The sequence below is a fragment of the Vigna unguiculata genome, chromosome 9, assembly GCF_004118075.2.
Source record: "Vigna unguiculata cultivar IT97K-499-35 chromosome 9, ASM411807v1, whole genome shotgun sequence".
Lineage (NCBI taxonomy): Eukaryota > Viridiplantae > Streptophyta > Magnoliopsida > Fabales > Fabaceae > Vigna > Vigna unguiculata.
Genome location: NC_040287.1, coordinates 3,787,750 through 3,810,865, shown reverse-complemented (window position 1 = coordinate 3,810,865; position 23,116 = coordinate 3,787,750). Strand labels below are relative to the sequence as shown.

The following is a 23,116-nucleotide window of genomic DNA, read 5'->3' as shown; positions in this document are numbered from 1 at the left end:
TGATAGGAATCTTGATACGTAAATTCCACCTCCTTATATCATATTTTAAAGGATGATGATATTTTAAAATGGGGTTAAATATTTTTTAATTATGTAAAATTATAATTTATTTCCATTCCGTTGTTATATTTTAATCGCTAAAAGATATAGTTTTTTTTCACACAAAGATACTAAGTTGTGTGTTAAATAAAATTGAAGTTTAAGTTGAAACGTATCAAAATGTAAATAATTTAAATATTAGTTTGAAACTTAGTCATGTCAATCAAATTTAACATAATTATATGTATTTATTTATAAAATTTGAGAACTAATATATATGGAAGTTTGAAACAATGATAAATTTTAATTTTTTATTAGTTTATAAACTAAAACCATTTTAACTTTTTTAAATGCTTAAGTAAGATATGCTTTAAGGGTTATAAAAGTATGTTGTGAATTTTAATATAATTTCCACGTTCAAGTATATATGCATAGAGAAATGACATTAAATTTTGCTATACTGAAACCACTTTTGAAGTTTTTTTGGTACGGCTAATAGAAACTAGAATCTGGTAAGCTAGAAAAAATAATAAAACTCAAAGGTGTTGGTATATAAGAGATATCCAAGTAACAAAATATTCGTGTGTCCAAAATATGAAACATTTTTTAACATATCTAAAAGTCATAAATTTAAGTTCTAACAAAGATAGACAAATATATTTATGATAGCAATGTTGGGTCTTTGGAGAGGTTCAATAGGATCTTATAAACATTTGGCTCTAACTCAATTCACACATGAGGAGTTGACATCATTCTCAACTCAAGATCTTAATGCGTTAAATTTATAGGTTTTCATCATTATATGGTTCTCAACTTTCTCACATTTACTCAATGTGGGACTTAGACTTACACTTGAATTTCCAACAATCTCTTCTTTAAGTGTGAGTCCTTTCATATTAGTACTTCCTCTTAGAGTGGAAACATTTCATGTCACGAGTAACCCATACTTATATTGTCGTTCACATCACAGGACACACCTACCCAATCCTATATTAAAAAGACTTTCGATATAAAGATTTATCTAAGTCGTCACTACACAAATCAGGCTTTGATACCACTGTTGAGTCTTTGAGAGAGAATTACCAGAGGAATACAACATCAATCAAGCACTATGTCATGTTTGGTTTGACAAGATTGATCCTATTAAATTGGATCCAATTGAATCAAATTTAAAGTAAATAAATCTAAATATAAATTTAAATAATATAAAAAATTATGTACAGTGTATTTAATCTAATTTAAATTGAACTGAAAAATTATTTCAATTTAATTTATAAGGACTGCATTGAATTTATATAGAATTTAACCAGCCCTAATTGTTAGCTCTATGGCAGCTATAAGGAATCCCCGCGAACTATAGTCAAAGACAAAGACTTATGTTAGTGCCGTACCCTTAAATGATACATGTTTTGATCACAACACTCACATAAAATTATTTGGGAACAGGGCATGTGCAATCTCTGCATTTATTATTCTTCGCATTTCATGTACACCAACTGCCCCATATTAGGTTTCTACATACGCACCCACTCTTTTATTAAAAAAGTTTATTTTTATCCACTTATTGCTAAGTTTCTCATCTGCCTTTTAAACATATTTTTAAACTTCAAAAATGTATATTTTTAAATACAATAATATATAAGGTAAATATATATATATATATATATATATATATATATATATATATATATATCATCTGTGAAGTTAGCATGTGTTTGCTAAGACACAAATGAAAGATAAGGAAAAAGAAAGAAAGAAGGAAATAGGAGAATGTTTCAACCATGAAGTGAGTTGAAACAAGTTCAATGTAACTATACTTTGTTAAAAATTACATAACTTTTATTCCAAAGGATCACAAATTTTTATTGTATTAAGAATTGTATGTGTTAATTGGTATTGTACTGAATTAACTATTCGACACAAAAAAAAAATATGAACAAATATATATATTTTTCTAAAATTACACAGTCTCAAAATTATTTTTTTAATTACTCTTCTTCTAGATTTTTTTTATCGAAATAATGTTTATTCCTTATTAAACAAACAATATTTTTATTTTTTAAGTAAACAAATGATTATGATCTTGTTAGAAAATCGAAATATGAATTTAAGTCTCACTTAATAATTCATAAATTTATTATTGTAAAATTTTAATTTAAGTTTCATTAATATTAAATATTTTCATAAATCATACTCAAACTTTTTTTTCTCAAAATACTATGAAGTATATATTTCTAAAATGATACAGAAAAAATTAACATAATCCTTATAGATAAAACACTTGAGTATTCTCGATACACAATCTCTAATTTAATTAAGAAAAATTGAACGCAAATATATTTTTAAATAATTTAAAGAATGCAGTTCTTCAAAATATTTTGTAACTTTAAAACATATGCTTCTAAAGATGTTAATGGGTTTAAGCTAACATGATATCATTAAAAAGAGAAAAATAAAATGAGTTAGATTAATTAGAAAAGAACTTTGATCTAAGTTAAATCAATATTACTTTTAACCTGATATATTAGCTAAAACTAACCCGACTCAGAAATTTATTTACTGAGCTATCTTATAAAATAATTATTAATTTCAAAAGTAAATATCTTCTAGTATATATTATTATTATTATTATTATTATTATTATTATTATTATTGTTAACGTTTTTTTTAAATAGATAAAAAAAACGGTTCGTTGACTTGAAATATGGCTATTAAACTGGGCTTAAAAATTGTAATATTTTTTTAATAATAAAGTTGACATAATTATATCAGGTAGTTTTGTGTCATTTGTTTTGTCACCTGAATATGATTATTTAGTCAAATATATGCACATTTTTTGTTTCACAAATAGGAGTATGATAAATACATAATAAATTAATTATGAAATTGTTGATTTTTTTGAAATGGAAAGTTCCCTTTTTAATATAGGTCATCATAACTATATATACTTACAATGGGTATCATTAAAAGTGATTCAGATATATTCAAATGATGTACAAATTGAATAAAAATTGAAGATAGAATAAAGTATATTCGAATATGATCGAATATTAATCATTAAGATAATTTAAAAGATGCATTTGAGAAATTATGTTCAAGTGGTATAATTCAAATTAACATTCAAAGTGTTTGGCCTGGGGTGGCAATTCGAAAGGAATCACGTGGAGGTAGTTCATGACAAAATAATTACAAAAGTGCAAAAAATAGAAAGGGTAATGAGCAAGTGTCAATTGTTATGGTTGTACACTTTTATAAAAGTTGCATGTTCTTACTCATTCCTAATTCTTATCTATATATTTCTTTATCTTCATAACTTCTTTATATATTATTAACGATCTTTGTTTTTTTCTATACGTTTTTTTATTATTTTAATGTAATTTTATTATGATGACTTCAACGTCAATTTATTAATGATAAAATTATTTTAGTATGGCTTGACTTCGTCATTTTGAAGTCGTAATAAATTAACACAACTTACTTAAACATTTAAAAAAAAAAAAATCATTCTTTTAATTTTATAATAAAATTTCACTAAAAAAAACTTTCATGGGATTTTATCTTCTTCCTAAAACATTTTTTTATATATGACTCTACAAGTCATAGTGTTATTTACAAGTCATACGTGTCATTGCAAGCTTTACGCTATAATATTGAGAAATTCGTGAAAGTGGCATATTTGAGTAGGTGGTCTATCTTGAATATAGAAATTTGTGTTGTATTTTATGGACTACATTAAAATATTTTAATACTTTCATCCAATTGAAATTTGTACTATTGTTAACTAAATAAAAAGAAAAGCCTTTCAAATATATTGACTTATAATAGTTTCACTTATAAAAATATCATTTAATTGTTTATAAAGTTTCTTTGAGCTTTAGTGTTTTTTAAAGTCAAATGCACTGTATATTTCCAAACTATTTCATAAATCTTCAATCAGTAAATTATAATGGTTGATGAACTTTACTTTTAAATAACATAAAGTTAACTTATTTCAACGAAATCTTATTATACTATTATGAAGTAGTTGTATAATGTGCATATCAAAGAGTTCATATAAAAATTAATATCAATTAGTGAAAAAATTAAATCGGTCATAATACGTTCTATTATTTCATTAATGAAATATCTATTCAACAACTTTCAAAGACAATAATATCTTTAGAAACAATGATTCAATATAATATATATTAACATTTTGGATAGATTTATTTAAACTTCATTAATTATTCAAATAATTGAACCATCTAATTGATTTTGGTGTTTATTTACAAAGTGGTGAATAAACGGAGATTAGATATATTTTTAGCCTCTAAATTTGAATACGAAATTAAAATACATTTTTATTTTAAAGGTATAATTACTTATTTAGTTTCCTAATTTTTTTTTGGTTCAATTTTATTCCTTATTATTGGTTGGTTCAATTTAGGTTAAATTTGGTTATCTCAATTAGGTTGGAGTTAACACTGTGTCCATACAGGACACATGTCAAGCCGTAAAATTTTTTAATTTTTTTTTAAATTTTTAATTTTTTTTTAAATTTATAAATTGCTACGTGTCAAGTTACTGTCGTGTCACGTGGTAGTTTACCGTTGTGACATGTGGCAGTGATAATAGTTGTTTTTAATTTAATCATCTATTTAAATTTGTGGTTCAATTTAATACCATACTGTTTAAAACGACCCAATTTTGTGTTCGTCAAGTTGAGACCAAATTAATAAATAAACTTAATTACAACTTATATATACATGTTACAATAATTTTGTTAGGTGAACTGGTTTGATCTATAAATTCAAAAAAAAAAATATTTTAACACTTATATATAAGTTGTAATTAAGTTTATTTACTATTTTGGTCTCAAATTTGAAAAGATAAAATTGGATTGTTTTAAAAAATATAGGTACTAAATTGAACAAAAAATTTAAATAGAGAACTAAATTGAAAACAACTATTATTACTGTCGCGTGACACAACAATAATGTGACACGTGTCCGTTAAATTCTTTCAATCTTATTAAGCATCACTCTAAGCTAACATTTAAGCTGAAAAGTATTAACTCATGTAATAGACTCAAATGTAAACTTAAATAAACGTAAAAAATTGACACAATAAAACTAAAAAATACTCTATCTATTATTTTTTAAATATAAAACTGTACTAAAATCTAATATAAAAACAAATGTCAATTTCAATTTTATTAGTATAAAAATAGAAAGACTAAAGTTATATTTAATGTAATAAATAATAATTATCCTCCGAGTAAAAGAAGAAATTGAGTCTATCCTCATTCTGACTTCATACTTTGACGTTTCCGGACAACTTTGTCTCACATGGTGTATTTGGGAAAATAATGGTTTTGATAATGTATGAGCAGTGTATAGAAAATGGGGTCCAATGTCCACGTGAAACTGTGTGATTCAATGAAAGGCTCATATTGAAAACCATAGTACAACTCAGTGCTGCCACTAATAATTCACCTTCAATAATTCACAACCTATCTTAGTGCTTCCTTTCTTTTCACAACATGCATCCTCTTCATTATTTTTTGGAATCACTTTACTGCTCATAAACATTGCATTAAAATCAGTTTATTTTCAACATAATTTTTAGTCTCTTAATTTAATATTTAGGAACTACAAACATGTTTTACTATATTTAAATGATTTGTTTTACCATTTGAAGGATTAAAAAAGGATTTACCTCAAATTTAAAATTCTTAAAAAATAGTTATTCATTTTCTCTTAAAAAAACAACATATTAGACTACACCCACACACACGTAAGTGACGTAACAGTACGAAACAGATATTAAAGTCACGTATACCGATTCTTTTCTGGTGTCATAATTAACAAGAAAATATTGTAAATTTTAATGCGATACCGCTTTATAGATTTAATTAGTCAGATGGTACCAATTTTTATTCGGATGTATTAGTTTAGTACTCTCTTTTAAAAATGTGTTAATCTAGTCCAAACTTTTAAAAAAATGTCTTAATCAAGTCTCTTTTAGATAAAAATTACTAAAATTTTTTACCACTAAATTTTAATATAAATATCAATACTTAATTTTATAAGTCATTTTAAATATCAAAACCGTTAACGGTGTTAATAATTTTTTGCTGAAAATAACCTAATTGAGACATATTTTTAAAAGTTGAGACTCAATTGATACCTTTTTAAAAATGAGTACCAAACTGACACATCTAACTGAAAGTGAGTACCATTCAACTAATTAAACCCCACTTATTAATAGTAACTTTTTAATAAATGTCATATTAAATAACATATTATAAATAATCATATATTACCTTTTATCCTATGTACTTTTAAATCTCTATTAGTCACAATGCACTTGAACGATAGAAATAAAATAAAAACTTGAAATTTAATGTTTTATACTCATAATATTTTCTTCATACTGGATTTTAAGTGCATGTTGAATTCAATTCCTTTACAAAATCATTTTTTTTAAATTTTTATTGAAAACTAGATAATGGTAAATTTTAACAAATCTTTATGGATATTACACTTGAGTTATAATTCAACACACACAAATACACTTGCTGGAATTGATTATTAAGAAATAGTCATGATCACTAAAATTAATTATTGCTTAAAGATTTTATTGTAGTGTGTGGAACATGGTTTTATTTATCCGACTACCGTATGGGTAATTTAAAATATCTGGCCCGATATATCAAAGACATGTAATTTACGTACGTGCTCCATTCAATGCTTTTTTTACTTCAATTTGGACTATAAGATTTAATTTGTGGCAGTTGATATTGGTCACATCTTTAATATTATTTTGATTCATCAATTTTTACATTATATCATGAGTTTTCTCACATCTTTTCAGTGAAGATGAAATGGTTACTAGGTTATTTTAAATAAATAATAAATTTAATATGAATTTATGTGTGTATGAATATTTAAAAAAAATAAATTGTAAATGATGTAGTTAACAAAATATGGTATGATTATCCCATATGAATATTGAGTGTCTAATTGAGATAACTTCAACTTCTTTTATTCCATTAATTTTTAGTCACGTTCCCATCGTTTGAGAAACACAATGAAATTAAATAGAAACAAAATGAAATTTAATTTGTACATTTTAATAAATTTATTGAATAAGATGTGACACAGAAATACAGAAAGAAACATCCGTATGAAATAATAAAAGGGACAATTACCGAACATTCATCACGTTGTTTGGCCCAAACGACAATGTATCTACGTCGTTCAGCTGAAACAAGATACCCAAATAATTGCACTTCCCATGGCCCAACTAACTATACTTTCCATTCATTACTGCCCTGGATCATACAAGTTCTGTGTATAAATTTTCTCCTATACATATTTTTAGGCATAAAATAAAACAAGGTATTCATTAAAATTTAAATTTAGTTTTTATTCGTTATTTTTTTAATTTTTAATTTTCAGATTTTAAAATATTAACGGTTTTATTATTAGACAAGCCAATGATCCATCCAGTTGTGAAATTTTGACTGTGACTCTTTCCATCATCATCAACAATGTTGGATTATAAATAATGCCATATACCCAAGTGTAGCTATTTGAGTTGCTTTATTGATGAAAGGTAGGTTAAGGTCACACTCCTTTTGTGACTGACTATTTGGAGTTACAATTAATATATATATATATATATATATGTTTGACTCGCAAACAATTTTCTTTCTTCTTATAGGGTTTGAAAGTTGTTCTTCTTTCCTTCTCCAAGACATATTTTAAAGATAAAATTGTGACAAAATACACATTCCAAAACAAATAATACCTCTTATGTATAATAATTGACGACAATTTTTGTTGTAGGTGACATCAATTGTTATGTGACAGAGGCCAAGTAGGCCGGATCACAATCGAATCGTGGCGTGTCCTTGCTAATAACTATAGCTTTTGGCCTAGTGATAAGCGTTCGATCCTAACAATTGGTATCAGAGCCAAGGTTACGAGTTCAATTTCTGGTGGACAATTGTTAAGGACAGAGGCCAGGTGGGCCAAGTCACAATCCAAGTGGGATTCCTAGTAGGATAATTGCTGAGGAAATGATTGTTGCAGGTGGCATCAATTGTCATGTGACAGTGGTTAAGTGGGCCGGGTCACAATCGAATCGTGGCGCACCCTTACTAATACCTATAGTTTTTGGCCTAATAGTAAGCGCTGAATCCTAACAATTGGTATTAGAGCCAAGGTTACGATTTTGATTCTTGGCGGACAATTGTTAAGGGGGAGATTGTTACAGGTTACACAATTGTCCCGTGACGGAGGCTAGGTGAGCCAAGTCACAATCCAAGTGAGATTTATAGTAGGACAATTGCTAAGGGGGAGATTGTTGCAGGTGACATCAAGTGTCATGTGATAGAGGACAAGTGGGTCGAGTCACAATCGAATCGTGGTGTGCCCTTACTAATGGCTGTAGCTTTTGGCCTAGTAGTAAGCGCTTGATCCTAACAATTCTATCATTAGACTTGAGATCAAAACAGAAGTGAAACACTAAAATAGAAGCTCAAATTGAATCGATAATTGGCTTTTAAAATTATTAAAAGGGTTAAATATATTTTTTGTCACTTAACTTTCATTAAAAATTGAAATTAGTCAATCTTCAAAATTTTGGTCTAATTTAGTCTTTCAACTTTAGAAATGCATAAAATTAGTCATTTAGTCTTTTTAATTATGAATTTAGTTCTTTTAACTAAATTTTCTTAAATTTGTTTAATGTTTTAAACAAGTTTTTAAGCTAAGATTAAAGCGAAAATATGTAAAACGGTATAAATGCGTTTGAAACGTAAAATAAACATAACAAAATTTGGTTAAAATAACTAAATTCACACATTTGAAAACTAAATTAGACAAACTTTAAAAAAAAAAACTAATTCTAATTTTCAGAAAAAATTAAAAAACCAAAATCATACTTAGTCCTTATTAAAATAATTTTAAAAGCATACAGTATAAATTAAACGGATTCTTAAAACTCAATAGATCTTAGATTGGTTATTGAAATGCGTGAAAGGTCAAAATAATATAGATAAAATTGTATTTTAGCATTAAAAAATAATTATGGATTTATTCTTTCACTCCAAATTATTTTGCAAACCATAAACTCATTAGTATTTTTCTGCCTATTTTTTTGACTCTTTAAAATTCCATAATTTTACATTTTATCTCTAAATTAGGTGGCTAGGCCCCACTCATTAGCCCCGTTGAGCTGAGCCAATAAGGCCAATTATTCTTTTCTTAGATTATATACTTATTCTAAAAGACAAAATAAAATAAAACAATGCTGGGAAAATATTTAGGTTAGAAAATGATTGGTCCAATCCATTTATTCATAAAACAGGGTTAATTTTACGTGATTCTTTTTAGACCATGATTTTAATATTGGAGTATGTTTGAATCCACTTCTGTCTAGCTCTTTGAACTATTGACATTAGATTAATTTTGATAACCACTAAATTAAGAAATACAGTAAAGGTATTCAGAATTTTACTACAAGTATGATTATTAGTTTAGTAACTAAATTAATTAAATTTGTTGGCGCGTGGGAATAAATTAAATTGTTTGATATTTTACTCGATTACATTGCTTGACTTTGTATCTATAGTAATAATGATAATAATTGAGGTTCAGATTATGGGAATCTTTTACATGTGTGTTTCCATAGTGAATTGGAGCAGGTGTGTGTGTCTCCTCCTACAGCAGCTTCTTCAATTCCCTTCAAATTAAATTTCTACAGCCTTTGGGCCATTGGAATTCAGAAGCCCACAAATAATATTAAATGCCTTTTTTTTTTTTCATTTAGTTCGAAGAGATGCTTCATTTTCTACCATTTTAATGCTTCATTAATAGTAAAACATGCATGGGAGTAAGTTTTCCATTTATCCGACGGTTGATGATATTTATGACATTATATATAAGATTTCTTATATTTTTTGTTTATTATGAAACAAATTCTTTAGCACATTTCTACTAGAAGCAACTCATGAGTTACTTCATAGGTTTAAAAAATTTAATTTGTAGTCATATATGTAAGTATATGTGATAATATTATTATTAATCTTGTTCCCGGACGAATTAAAACAAAAGAGGACAAGGAAGAATAAAGGACGATTTAATGGTTTAGAAGACTTCAAATTTAAGAAAATGATCTTTTATTTGTTAATAAAATAATTTATGTTAAATCTATCATAATTTTATTTAATTTATTTTTGAATTTTTTGAAACATTTTTTTCTTGGAAACCTAAGCCAATTAGTACTAAAAATTTGAGATATTTTTTTTCAGAGGCCTAAAACAATTAGTACTAAAAAGTTTTTTGAGACCTTTCATTTTTTTTAGAATAAAACAAAGACTTTACCTACTTATACCTTGAGCCAATCATAAAAAAATCATACATAATTATCTCCTAATAACATGAATTGTTTGTTAGAGAAGTTCATCTTCGTGACAATTTGAATAATGTATCCTATAGGCCAACCATACACATTATGAACATTCAAAATGACTCAACAAAACAAAGTCATGGTTGGAGAACTTGTGGTGTTACTAATTACTCCAATTCTCATATGATAGAGTACTATCTTTTAAACATTAAGTGGTACAAATTTGAGAATAAATTCTCTTCAAAATAGAGGTAATGACATAGGAGTATCGCTAGCTTCTATACAATAAGAACTTGAAAATGAAATTTTACAATTCAAAGGACCTATGACAATGACAAGGAGCAAGAAATTGGAAGATCAAATCTATTCAAGGGTCATGATGCTACAAGCATTTGAAAATTCAAAGGATATAAAGATCATGGCTTGGAGCACATTTGAAGGATAATTTTTAGAAAAAAATAGTTATGTTTTTGGACTTTGAGTTTTCTTTTAGAAATTAGTTATGTTTCTATGTTTCTAGGCTTTGGGCTTTCTTCTATAAACTAGTTTATGTTTTTATGTTTTAGAGCTCGGGCCTCTAGGTTTTCTTATACTTATGTGCCTATATATAGAGGTTATGGGCATGAAACTAATCAATGTCCTATTGGGGATGCAAGTCCCATGACTAATGAAGACCTCAAGAACTACATGTTATACTTGAAAGAGGAAGAAGAAAGGACAATGCAAAATTAGATGTATTGAAAAGAAAGCAAGAGCAAGAGCTAAAAAGAACACATGAGAAGGAAACACTTATAGAAAATGAAGCGAAGACAAAGAGAAAAAAAAAAGAAAGAAAAGAGAGAAAAAGAAGAGAAAGAAAAAAGAGAGAGAAGAGAAAGAAGAGGGAGAGAGAAAAGAGAAAGAAGAGCGAGAAAAAGAAAAGAAAGAAGAGACTAGAAAAAGAAAGGAGGAAGAAAAGAGAGAAAAAGATAAAGAAAGAAGAGATCATTACGAATTGTTAATGAAAAAGGTACTAACTTTCCTCTTATTGTTTTATTACCTAGGAAAGAATTATTTATCAAAGAGCAATAACATCAACAATGGAAAGAAGAAAGGATACTTAGGGAAAACTTGTTCATCAAGCAAATTTGGGAAGAAGAAATGATGATAAAAAAGAAGGGCATAAGTTTAGAAATATATGCTCGTGAATTTGTTTATCCATTCCTAACAAACATATGGGTGATCAAAGTCATACTTATATTTTGGTTGTTTGTTTGTGCAATATTCCTTTGCTTTTCTTTGAGCATTGCATCTTTAATTTAAAATTATTTGATGTTTTGTGTAATTGGGTAGACCTCCAAAATCTTTGATATTAAGAGATTGACCTCTTCTAGGATCCAAATCTCATTTTAGTAGAATTTCTATTTCTTTTTATTATTTTAGATTTGTGTCTTTGATTTATATTTGTGTTTATATGTAGGACCTTCTAAAATTCGGGTTGAATTCTTTCCAAATAGAGGAAAATGATAAGGAATCTTCAAGTGAGAAGAATTTGAGAACATATTCTCTTTAAGAAAGAGGATACGATAACGAATTATCTCCTAAACTTCAAGGGGTACAAATTTGATGACAGATTCTCTTGAAGAAGGGGACATGATAGAGAACTATCCCTAGATTCCATATAAAAAGAACTTGAAGATGAACCTTTACAATTCCAAGGACCAATGAAAAGGGCAATGAACAAGAGATTGGAAGATCAAATCTTATCAAGGGTCCTGATGCTACAACCAACTGGGAATTCAAAGGATATCAAGATCATGGCTTGGAACACATTTGAAGGATAATTTTTAAGAAATTAGCTTATATTTTTGGACTTTGGGTTTTCTTTTAGAAATTAGTTAATTTTCTATGTTTATGGGATTTCTTTTATATATTAGTTTATGTTTTTATGTTTTTAGGCTCGAGCCTCTAGGTTTTCTTAAACTTATGTTCCTATATGTACCAAAAATTAATGTAGATACTTTTAGTCATATATTGAATTTTATTTCATTAAAGAAGGAATTTTCTTTGTTCTTGACTTAGGCCATCAGGTTCTTATCAAAGATTAACATCTTTGTGACGAATCTTCACTTAACTTATAAATCTGCTAGATTGTGGAGTCCTCCATCCTTGTCTTATTTTGTGTTCTTCTCTTATTTATTTTTGTCTTTCCGTTGGAAGATTCAAATCTATAAACTATCATAATTTTTTTTGGATAGGATTGTATCATCATTCGCATAATGACAGAGGTACTTAGAACACTCATTGTAAGATGACCTACACACCTAGTTTATTTTCTTTTTTTATTCCACTTATTAATTAATCTAACTTCTTTGTTTAGAAAATTAAGTGGATATAGAAGTAAAGTAAAAATAACTATAATTAGTATATTTTTAGTTTTTGAACAAGTGCTAAATTATCCTGATATAGTTATTACCTTATTGGCTAGTATATATATATATATATATATATATATATATATATATATATATATATATATATATATATATATATATATATTTATATATTTATTGGGATTTTTTTTTCCTATTTTTGAGTTCTGTTCATTTTTATTATATATGTATTTAGATTTATTTAATAATTAGAGTTTTATGTTTTACTAGTCGGAAGTTTTGGAACATGATATTATAGGGGCGTTGCATAGTATGATGATTCAATTTATTGAAATAGATCGTTGAATTTTCTTTATAAATGAGTCAAATTTAACTCAATTTCATCTAATTAATTATATATATATATATATATATATATATATATATATATATATATATATATCCTAACATAGCAAAGAATTTTTATGTCAGTGTCTTTTATTAATGTTAGAGATATATCGATATTATTGTTGAGGACATAAATTTACATCACATGACAAATGTACCACGTAAATTTATGTTAGACACTTCTACATGTTCAATGTAATAGAACAATATTATGTTGGATGATGATTGTTTCACAACAACCATTTCCTAGCAAGTATATTGGTATGTAGTGTTAGAAATATTTTAATATAATTTAAAAAATAAATAATTAAAATAAAAAATTTACTGTTACTCATGTGTTTATAAACCTTTAATTTATGGGTTAATGTTTTTAATGACTAACATCTATATTATTATTACTATTTACTCCTTTGTCTCCCTTTTCTACCTATAAATACCACCTAGGTGCATGAGAAAAGACAACAAGGCAACAATAGAAACAATAAACAATAGAGTTTTTTCTTAAAAGTGTTCTTCTTCTTCTCTATATTATCTTTAAGACAGTGGTGTTCATAAGGTTTGGAGATCCTTCGCTGCACTCGATCGATCTAACGGGTTGTTGTATCTTGGGAGAGAAACGCATATGATAAGAAACACATATGATTGTGTATTGGTATATTTGTTTAGCCTTGTGCAGTAGAGGCGTTTTCTCTCTAAGGATAACGCTATGCGTGTCTCAACCAAGGATATTTCTATTCCTTCCCTTGTTTATTTTTTATTTATTATTGTTATTATATTTGTTGATATCTGATTAATATTCATTGTTTTATATATATGTCTTAGTATTATTATTGATTTAATAATTATTATTATATCATTTTATATTTTTATTATTATTAGTGTTATTTGAGTAATCATTTTCTTACATTCTTAGAGAGAAAAATATTATCTTGTTATTTATATTTTTTTATTACTCATCTGTATTCATTTCTACAATTAAAAACAATATAAAGTTGAAGACTGAAAACACATTTTATGAACTAATGTGTTTCTTATGGTTATAATTTAATCAGTTTCAACAAAGCCTAAAAATTGATGTGTATAATTGTTTCTATTTCTATTGATAACAATAAATAAAATTATGGATAAATGATATTCCTGCTCATTGAATAATTTTTTGTGATGTCTATAACTAATGTTTATGTTGTTATATTAATTTATGCTTTAATATTGTCTATTCTTACCATTGATAAAGATGTTCTATATAATGTATATATTTTAAGTGTTTTGTATGAAAATAATTGTGAAATGTTTGCCATACTAAAAATATTATTGAGTTGTGAAACTTTGCATTTGCAAGGAAAAAAATTATCTTGACATTTATATGAAAAAAAATGACTGATAATAAATATAATCTTTATTAAATTTATGAATTCAAAATTATTGTTTATGACATAAAATTAAAATGAATTATTTTAATTGATATCATGTTTCAGATCATGTAAATGCTGATAAAAGAATAAATCTTCATATCAAAAATTGAAGGGATTGAAGGGATGGTCAAGTAAAAACTAAACTTGTCTTCCAACATTTATTTAAAAAAATGAGAGTTTTTCATGTTTCTGAATTTAGAACTTTCTTGTGCTCAACAAGGTTATGAAGTGGTTTCCAAGTGCAATAAGATTATTATTTCTAAACATGTATTTTGGTTGGTAAATGATATACTTGTGATGACTTGTTTGAGTTAAGTGTTTTTATCTAGTAATAAAATATTTAATAACTTTTTCTTTGATTGTTACAATTGTTGATAAGTTGAGAATTTTGGTTAGAGACCATTCAAATTATGAAATTTTGAGGTACAAAATTAATTAAATAGAGAAGTGATGATACATATCTTTATAAATGAGTGTTTTTATGTGAAATTCATGGTATTATTCATTAAGTAACATTTTCATATGGTGTTAATGTAATGGTGCAACGAAAGAAAAAAAAGGTTTTGTTTGATATGGTAAATGTTATGCTTCAAGTTCTAGCTTGTGTAACATTATATTAGTGAAATTTTATATCTTGCTTACCATATTCTAAACACAAAAGATTGAGATAAAACTTTTTATGAGTTATGAAAGAAAAAAGAACCACATTTAAAATATTTCAAAGTGTGGGGGTGTCTTGTAAAGGTTAATATACCTTTTAATGAGAAAAAAAAATCTTTGGTTATTTATACCGATAAATATTTAGAGATGTTTCCTTCAAATAATAAATTGACTAAATTTGTTTATGATACCTCGAGAACTATTTTGCCATCTAGTGTAATATTATTTGTCTTTCTTATATTATGGCAATATGTCCAATTTCTTGAGATTATTGAATGATATTTTTAATGGAAATTGGATATTGATTTTGGTGACGCAAAATCACCTATTGGTTATGACTATGTTTTAACCTTGGATGGAGGTGCACTATCATGGAAATATGTTAAAAAGTTGTTGTTCTAACATGATCTACTATGCAAGCATAAATTATTTCTATTTTCAATGCCTCCTGACAATCAAATTGTTATATTTAAAGTTTCTAGTAAAAATGTCAATGAAATTGACATATGAGAATGAAAGACAAATATATTAGAAACTAATTTACTCATGGTATTGTCTCTTTTGACTTTGTCAGGTTAGAAAGAAATATTGCAGATCTGCTTATCAAAGGGCTGATGCATCAACAACAAGTATTTGAGTCGTCGAGGGAAATGAGACTATAGCCCATAAATTAGTTGCAACAATGGACACCCATCTCCACATGAATGGCGATCCCATGGAATGAAGTTCAATGGGTAACAACGAAGTTGTTGTTGACTAAAGTACACCAAATAATTTGATTAAATTTTATACCTCATTCCTATGGTGAGGTGTACTATAAATTGTGGCAATAATAAGGTTGAGGTATGTGCATTATTATGCTTATTTTATAAAATACCTCTTAATAAACCTAATGGTTGAGGTATGTGCATTATTTTATAAAATAACTCTTAATAAACCCAATGACAATTATTGTAGGGGTGTGAGTCACAAACCACCCTTTGAGGGTTTACCTAGTGAGTGTGATGGTGGGGTCGCCATTGTGAGACATGGGCAAGTCTCTAAGTGACACTCATGAAACAAGATACATGCGCAAGGCCGTATCGTGCACCCACTGATTAGAACCTATAATGAACATCGATATTGTATGTGTTATTTACTAAAACCTGGTCACAGAGGATGTAGTTCAAGACAATCAAGTCTCTGTATTTTCTCGGGTGAAAGTTTATAAGCACTAGGTGTAAGGGTCAGACCCGGAAGGTTCCTTACACTGAACTACAATATTTTTTTTAAAAGATAATATATTTTTGTTTTTTCTTTTAAATTATGTGGGGGATTGTTAGAAATATTTTAATATAATTTAAAAAAAAAAATTTACTGTTACTCATGTGTTTATAAACCTTTAATTTATGGGTTAATGTTTTTAATGGCTAACGTCTATATTCTTATTACTATTTACTCCTTTGTCTCCCTTTTCTACCTATAAATACCACCTAGGTGCATGGGGAAAGACAACAACAACAAGACAACAACAGAATAGAGTTCTTTCTTAAAAGTGTTCTTCTTTTTCTCTATATTATCTTTAAGACAGTGGTGTTCATAAGGTTTGGAGATCCTTTGTTGCACTCGATCGATCTGACGGGTTGTTGTATCTTGGGAGAGAAACGCATATGATAAGAAACACATATGATTGTGTATTGGTATATTTGTTTAGCCTTGTGCAGTAGGGGTGTTTTCTCTCTAAGGATAGCGCTATGTGTGTCTCAACCCAGGATATTTCTATCCTTCCCTTGTTTATTTTTTATTTATTATTGTTATTATATTTGTTGATATCTGATTAATATTCATTGTTTTATATATATGTCTTAGTATTATTATTGATTTAATAATTATTATTATATCATTTTATATTTTTATTATTATTAGTGTTATTTGAGTAATCATTTTCTAACATAGTAGTATCAGCAAGTGTCTTATCCACAATGATTTAGCTAGTATATTGGTGGTTTGATTTTTGGGTTTTATGATTGATAGAGAGTGCAAGTAAATAAAAATAGTCGTTATTAGATAGATTGAGTGGAGTAAGGGCTATGAATTGATTTCATCTCATCTTCTTCTACTACACCACTATCATCTTGTTTACTTAATTTGCAAATCATTCAATGTCCTAGGAGTACTCTTTTTATATAGATATAGTTTCACCTCTGATACACTAGAACCTAAGGACTCCAAACCCTAGTGTGATCTCACAACTCCTGGTAGAATGAGTCATTGCTTTAATGTGCAAGACTCTCTCCTCCAGCATCCACTCTTGTATGCCATAAAGCATCCAATACATGTATGATGATTTGATTGGACCACAATTTGAGAGCAATTTCTCAACTCAAAATTCAAACTAGTTAATAGATGAGTGATCAAGTCATCATTAAGCATAAATTGAGTGAAAGCAAAGATAAATACCTAAGAAGTAGAAGTGAATAGAATCAGAATTGATTACATTAAACCTAGACATGATGGAGTTCAGCTACTCATAGAATATTACAATGCAATTTCAACAACATTTACACATAAGATCTACACTAAGAGCACATCCCCCGTGCCTTATTGACCCTATTCTACCCTACTACTACATTGTGGAACCTCTACCCAATGCCTGAAATGAGGACCCAAACTCTTTATTTATAGGGATTTTTTGGCAGTACTCAGCCCAACTTTTGGTGCTCAGCCATAGAGGTTACTTCACAAGTGAGTTTACTTCTCAGCTCAGCCACTTGTCCTGGTGCTTAGCACTTGAACTTTTCTTCTTGGAAGAGTTTTCTTGGCCGCTCAGCATCATGGATTTGGGCTCCAAGTTTCCTTGCAAAGAGAGTTTTCTCACGAGGCTCAGCTGCATTTCTTGTGCTCAGCTAGAAAGTCCAAATATGTTGTCCTGTCTTTTCTATTTCATGGCTCAGCTGCATACTTGATATTTTCTTTTATTTTTACTGCAAAACGACAAAATATCATTATAATTCATAAAACTCTATTTCTCAATATCTCATTTTTTATCTTATGTTAAGGAGGTTTGTTTTGTACACAAATAACACCATTTGATAGATGATAAATATCAATTTCAAATGGAAAATGTACTTATTCTTGACACTTATCATCGGATTATACCAGGTAAATGTAAAAAGGTCCACGACTAATAAAGAAAAAAGCTATATTGAAATGAACATTTATGAATTTGTTTTAGTTTAGCATGTTGCATATCCATGAAAGGTTTTTGTAAAGTTGAAGAAAAATTTGTGAACAGTGAAGCCAAACTCGGAAAAAGATGTTGGGTCACACTGAAAGAATATTGAGTTGTATAGGTTCAAGGTACCCTTTAGAACTGGATACACTTGAATCTGTTCAAGTCAATCTTGTTTTGGAGTGGCCAACATCTCTTAAGTCTGACTTCTTTAATTCATAATACCTCAAACAGAAACAATTTTAGGAATACTCATTTCAATGTAGTTTTTTTATTTGGTGGTAAAAGTAAACTAATGTGAGAATCAATGTTCGATTTCAGTTTTTAATGTCATGAAAGTAAAAAAACAAAATATTTTTTCCCAATGTATTTTTATAAACTAAATCGCAAACAAATTCAACGTATTTTTACAATAAACACCGCAAACAAAACAAAGGGGACACCGATATAAATCCATGACAAAGCTCCACGATAAATAGTCATGGTCACAAACAAAAAAAGGAAAGATTAGCAAACAAACTCAATGGCGAAGCAAAGCGGCGAAGACACAAAAATGTATCCCAAACCACCACCATTTTGTCGTTAGAGATCAAACCCTTTTTGTCCAACATCTTTTTGTTTGAAGTAAAGCAAATTCTTTATGTTGAACTCTGTTTTGTTTGACAAAAACGATATGTTTTACATCGGACAAAAATATGTCTGACGTAAATCATTTTCACTTATTTAAAAAATATTATCGTGCTTTTTTCTTTTTGCATGGGTTTCCTTATTGTCAAACATAAATTAGGTGACATAATGCCTATTTTTGTGTTAGTGATCATTTACATCTTCAACTCAATTTAGTGTCTAGACTACTCAATCTAATCTCATGCATATGAGCTTGTGGGTTCATTTAGGCTTTGAATTAATATGTTTCACCCAAGAGTAAGAAATGTAATTATTTGTCTATTTAAATATGTTTTTAGTTCGTACACTTTGATCAAAATTGAAATTCGTCCATGTTACAAACTTTCATACAATTTGGTCCTTAAACTATAAAAACAATAGATATAATTGTTCTAAGTTAATTTTTTTGAACGTGTCAAATGATGTTTCAGATAGCATTTGAATTGTTTATAACATTTGACATGTTCCAGCTTAAATGTTAGCCTAGAACATCGCTTAACACATAAATTGAATTTAACACTGTTGGATTAAAAAAATTATATCAATTAATTTTTAAAATTTAAAGATCAAAATATATCAAAGTTATGAAAAAACAAATTCCAATTTTACTTCGAACTTTAGTTACTATAAACATCTAAGACTTTTTTCATTCTTGACCTTAGCTTTGAAATATGAATGTTGACTCTGATAATACACATCCCCAAACCTTGGTTGGAAAGATTCGAATTTCACATTTATTTTCTAATTGACATATTATAAGATGAATACTTAGGCATAGAAACATGTATGTCATCAACCACCATGACAACATTCTGACATCTTCGAATTACTTAGTAACAAGTTGATGCCTCGAAATGTCTTTAGGATAAACAAATTCTTACTTTTAATAATAGACATTCTTACTTTTAAATAAATTTAAATATCCAAAATAAGACAAGTAAACATCATACGAGAGCTAACGTGAGTAGGGAGGGACCAAGGTAGGGGCAAGCAAATGTCAAAGAGAGATTACGTCCCCCCAATTATTTCTTCTCATCTGCTTTCATTCTGAAGAGGAAAAATATAAAATACATTATTCATTTGATTAAACTAAATCATATGCAATTTTCAGCATATAAAATACGATCACCAAATCCATGATGGCAATACGTCAATATCACGTGTTGCCTATACCACTCGTTTACGGCTTGTAATTTTTCTTTTCTATTCCCTAAATTCAAACTATAAAGTAAAAACGATCAAACTAATATTATTGCACTTCGCATATTCGCATATCATTAAGAATAATAATAAATACGCACATAATTCCGTTCCCTTTTCACCACAAACATAACACTTGGCCTTGGGTTTTATTGAACCACAAAAAACATTTCAAGAGAAAAATGTGCTTTTATGCTCTTTCAAATTTTGAATATACGTCAATTTAATTATTGTACATTTAAACTTACGTTCATAACATAGATTAAGTGTTACAAAATTAAATTTAAGAATCAAACCAAGTTTAATCTATAGTTTAGAGATCAACATATTTTTTGCACCCTTTTTAAAACACATGGTCAACAACCACAATGAAAATGACTAGTAAGTATTAGAAAGAGAACTTTAAAGGCTCAGAATGTACTAGAGATTTTCTTGGCCACATTGCCTCCACCTCTTCAATTACTCATTTGCACAAAGAGCAGTAAAAATATAAATAAATAAATAAAAAATAAATCAACAATATCCATACTAGTTTCGTCACAAAGAAATAATATCCACAAAGAAATAGAGATTAAAAATGCAGGTACGGTCACAAATGTGTGTTGAACGATTTTTTTATTTTATTGCACTAATTTTATTATTTCATCAACAAAATTTTCCATACAAAATTACCATATATGTACATACATTCTCAAATTTCAGTAATATCTTCCACCTTTGAGGAAGAGGTAAATCCAACACAACAATTCATGCCATAACCTAAATCTTACAATGATTACTATTTTGTGACATCTGTTACCAGACATGGATACAGTTGGAGCTGTTGTACCACGATTCTCTGGCGAAAGAACCAGTTAATCCACCGTCCCATAATCTAACAACGTTGCCGTTAAGCTCCGTCACATCCTGCCACGTGTACCACCCGTTTTCACTCTCCCCGTTTCTCAGCCGTAACAGCCTCTCCCACCTCTCCCACCACTCCGTTCCGGAGCGCTCTCTCTCTCCACACCCCTCGTTCTCGCTCTCGCTGTCGCACGTGCATTGCACGTGCCCGTCGTAATACACTGTAAACTTCCCCTTCGTCAAGCCGTCAACGTCCTCCTCCGCGCCGCCGTTAGCATTAACCGCTTCTCGCGTTGGCTGTGTCTTCTCCTTGTTGGGAGTCTGGCGGGCGGGCTCGGCGGAGGGTCGGGTCTCGGGCATGGGCTTGGACGTGGGCCTGGGCCTGGGGTAGCCCGCGGATCGGATCTTCCAGAAGCTGAGTGCGGCGGTGAGAAGAGCGAGCCAGGTCCATAAACTGTTGAGGGCTGTGAGCAAACCGAAGCTCAAGTAGTTGAAGGCCAGAGCTTCGACGTTAGAATCCAACACGTTCATGTTGTTTTGGTGTGTGCACTATTGGATTGAAGATTTTGTGTTGTGAGAGAAGAATTGAATGAGAGAGAGGAAGATATAAGGGGCGAAGGAAGAGACAGAGGAGGGTGGGATCTCTAATAAGATGCCAGAATCGGGACCGAAGATGCTACTCACAGTGTACGCTGTAATCACAAAAAATATAATTTTCATTCTTATTATTATGACTGTGGTTGTTGCATTTTCGCCCTATTTTATTCATTTTTTTTATTCAAGAAATTGTGTTCTAATATCAGCATACATATATTTATTTGAGTGAGAAATAAATTAAGTGAAGATATTTTATTTTTTTTTAGTTCAAGGAAGAATTGTGAATTCTGCCCTCTTTAATTTTGCTTTCGAAATGATGATATCTTCAAATTTTAAGGTTGACAATATAGTCAAACTTTTATTAGTTATTGTGTATAAAGTAAAGGTGTGACATTATTCTAGGAACCAGAAAAAAAAATATAAAAATCTCATTCGCCTTACATTCAACAAATGCAAATTCTAATAGAAATTAATATTTTTGGATTCTCATCCTTTGCGATCACAACCAATAAAATAGCTTCAAATTTATCAGTCGTAGAAGTGTCATTTGCAACATCTCAATATTTGAGACTTTAAAATAAGTTTGAATTAGAAATTTTAGTAGAAGTTAAGGTTTAATTTAGGTGAATCCATTTGAAAACTCAACTAAGTACCTTTTCTCTACAAACATAATTTGAAACAGTAGAAAGAAATTAATTAAGAGATTTATATTAAAAACAAATGTATGAAGATTTCCCACTCTACTTTCTTCATCTCCCATGAAAATGAGTTTTTAATCTTCTTATTGTGTTTCATTATGATTTCGGATTTATTTATTCCACCTTGATCATGACAAATGGAAGTTTGTGTCGTTTGGGAACTTCAATTTACAAAATATAATGCTATCATTTTTTTTTTTGTTAATTTTTATACTTATATTATTTGATTTGCTTCTAAAGTATTGCGTTAAACAGAGTATTGAAAAAAACTTAGGACATTACATTGTTTGAAGATTACAAGATATTAACCAGAAATAAAGACTTAGACCAAATGAAACAGAACTTGTACAATATTAGAATGACTGTAAGAAACTTTTTAAAAACTAAACAAAATGAATATTTTAATAATTAACTGAAAATGAATTTGAGTTCACTGACTTAAGATTCAAGCAAGTATTTTTATGCTTGGAGGGTTATATGTGTTGGGCCTTAAAAGAAGCCCAAATGCAAATGCTCATTATTGGGAAAAGCTTTTTCCCTCACTCTGGACCACACACGTGCACGTCACTCCACCTAACTCACCTTTTCTTTCTTGAACCTTTCTCCGCTTCTTCTCTGTTCCACCACCGTCAA

The 23,116-nt window shown here is 28.6% G+C and overlaps 1 protein-coding gene across 1 annotated transcript; it reads right to left on the bottom strand.

Moving 5' to 3' along the window:
• Positions 1-20,955: 20,955 nt before the first annotated feature.
• LOC114164158 lies at positions 20,956-21,887 on the bottom strand. The gene has a single exon (XM_028048707.1). The coding sequence runs from the start codon at positions 21,717-21,719 to the stop codon at positions 21,141-21,143; it is 579 nt and encodes a 192-aa protein (XP_027904508.1). The 5' UTR covers positions 21,720-21,887; the 3' UTR covers positions 20,956-21,140.
• Positions 21,888-23,116: the final 1,229 nt, after the last annotated feature.

Excerpts from the sequence above, each read along its gene's own strand:
- LOC114164158 (XM_028048707.1), bottom strand. The coding sequence starts at position 21,719 with ATGAACGTGTTGGATTCTAACGTCGAAGCTCTGGCCTTCAACTACTTG.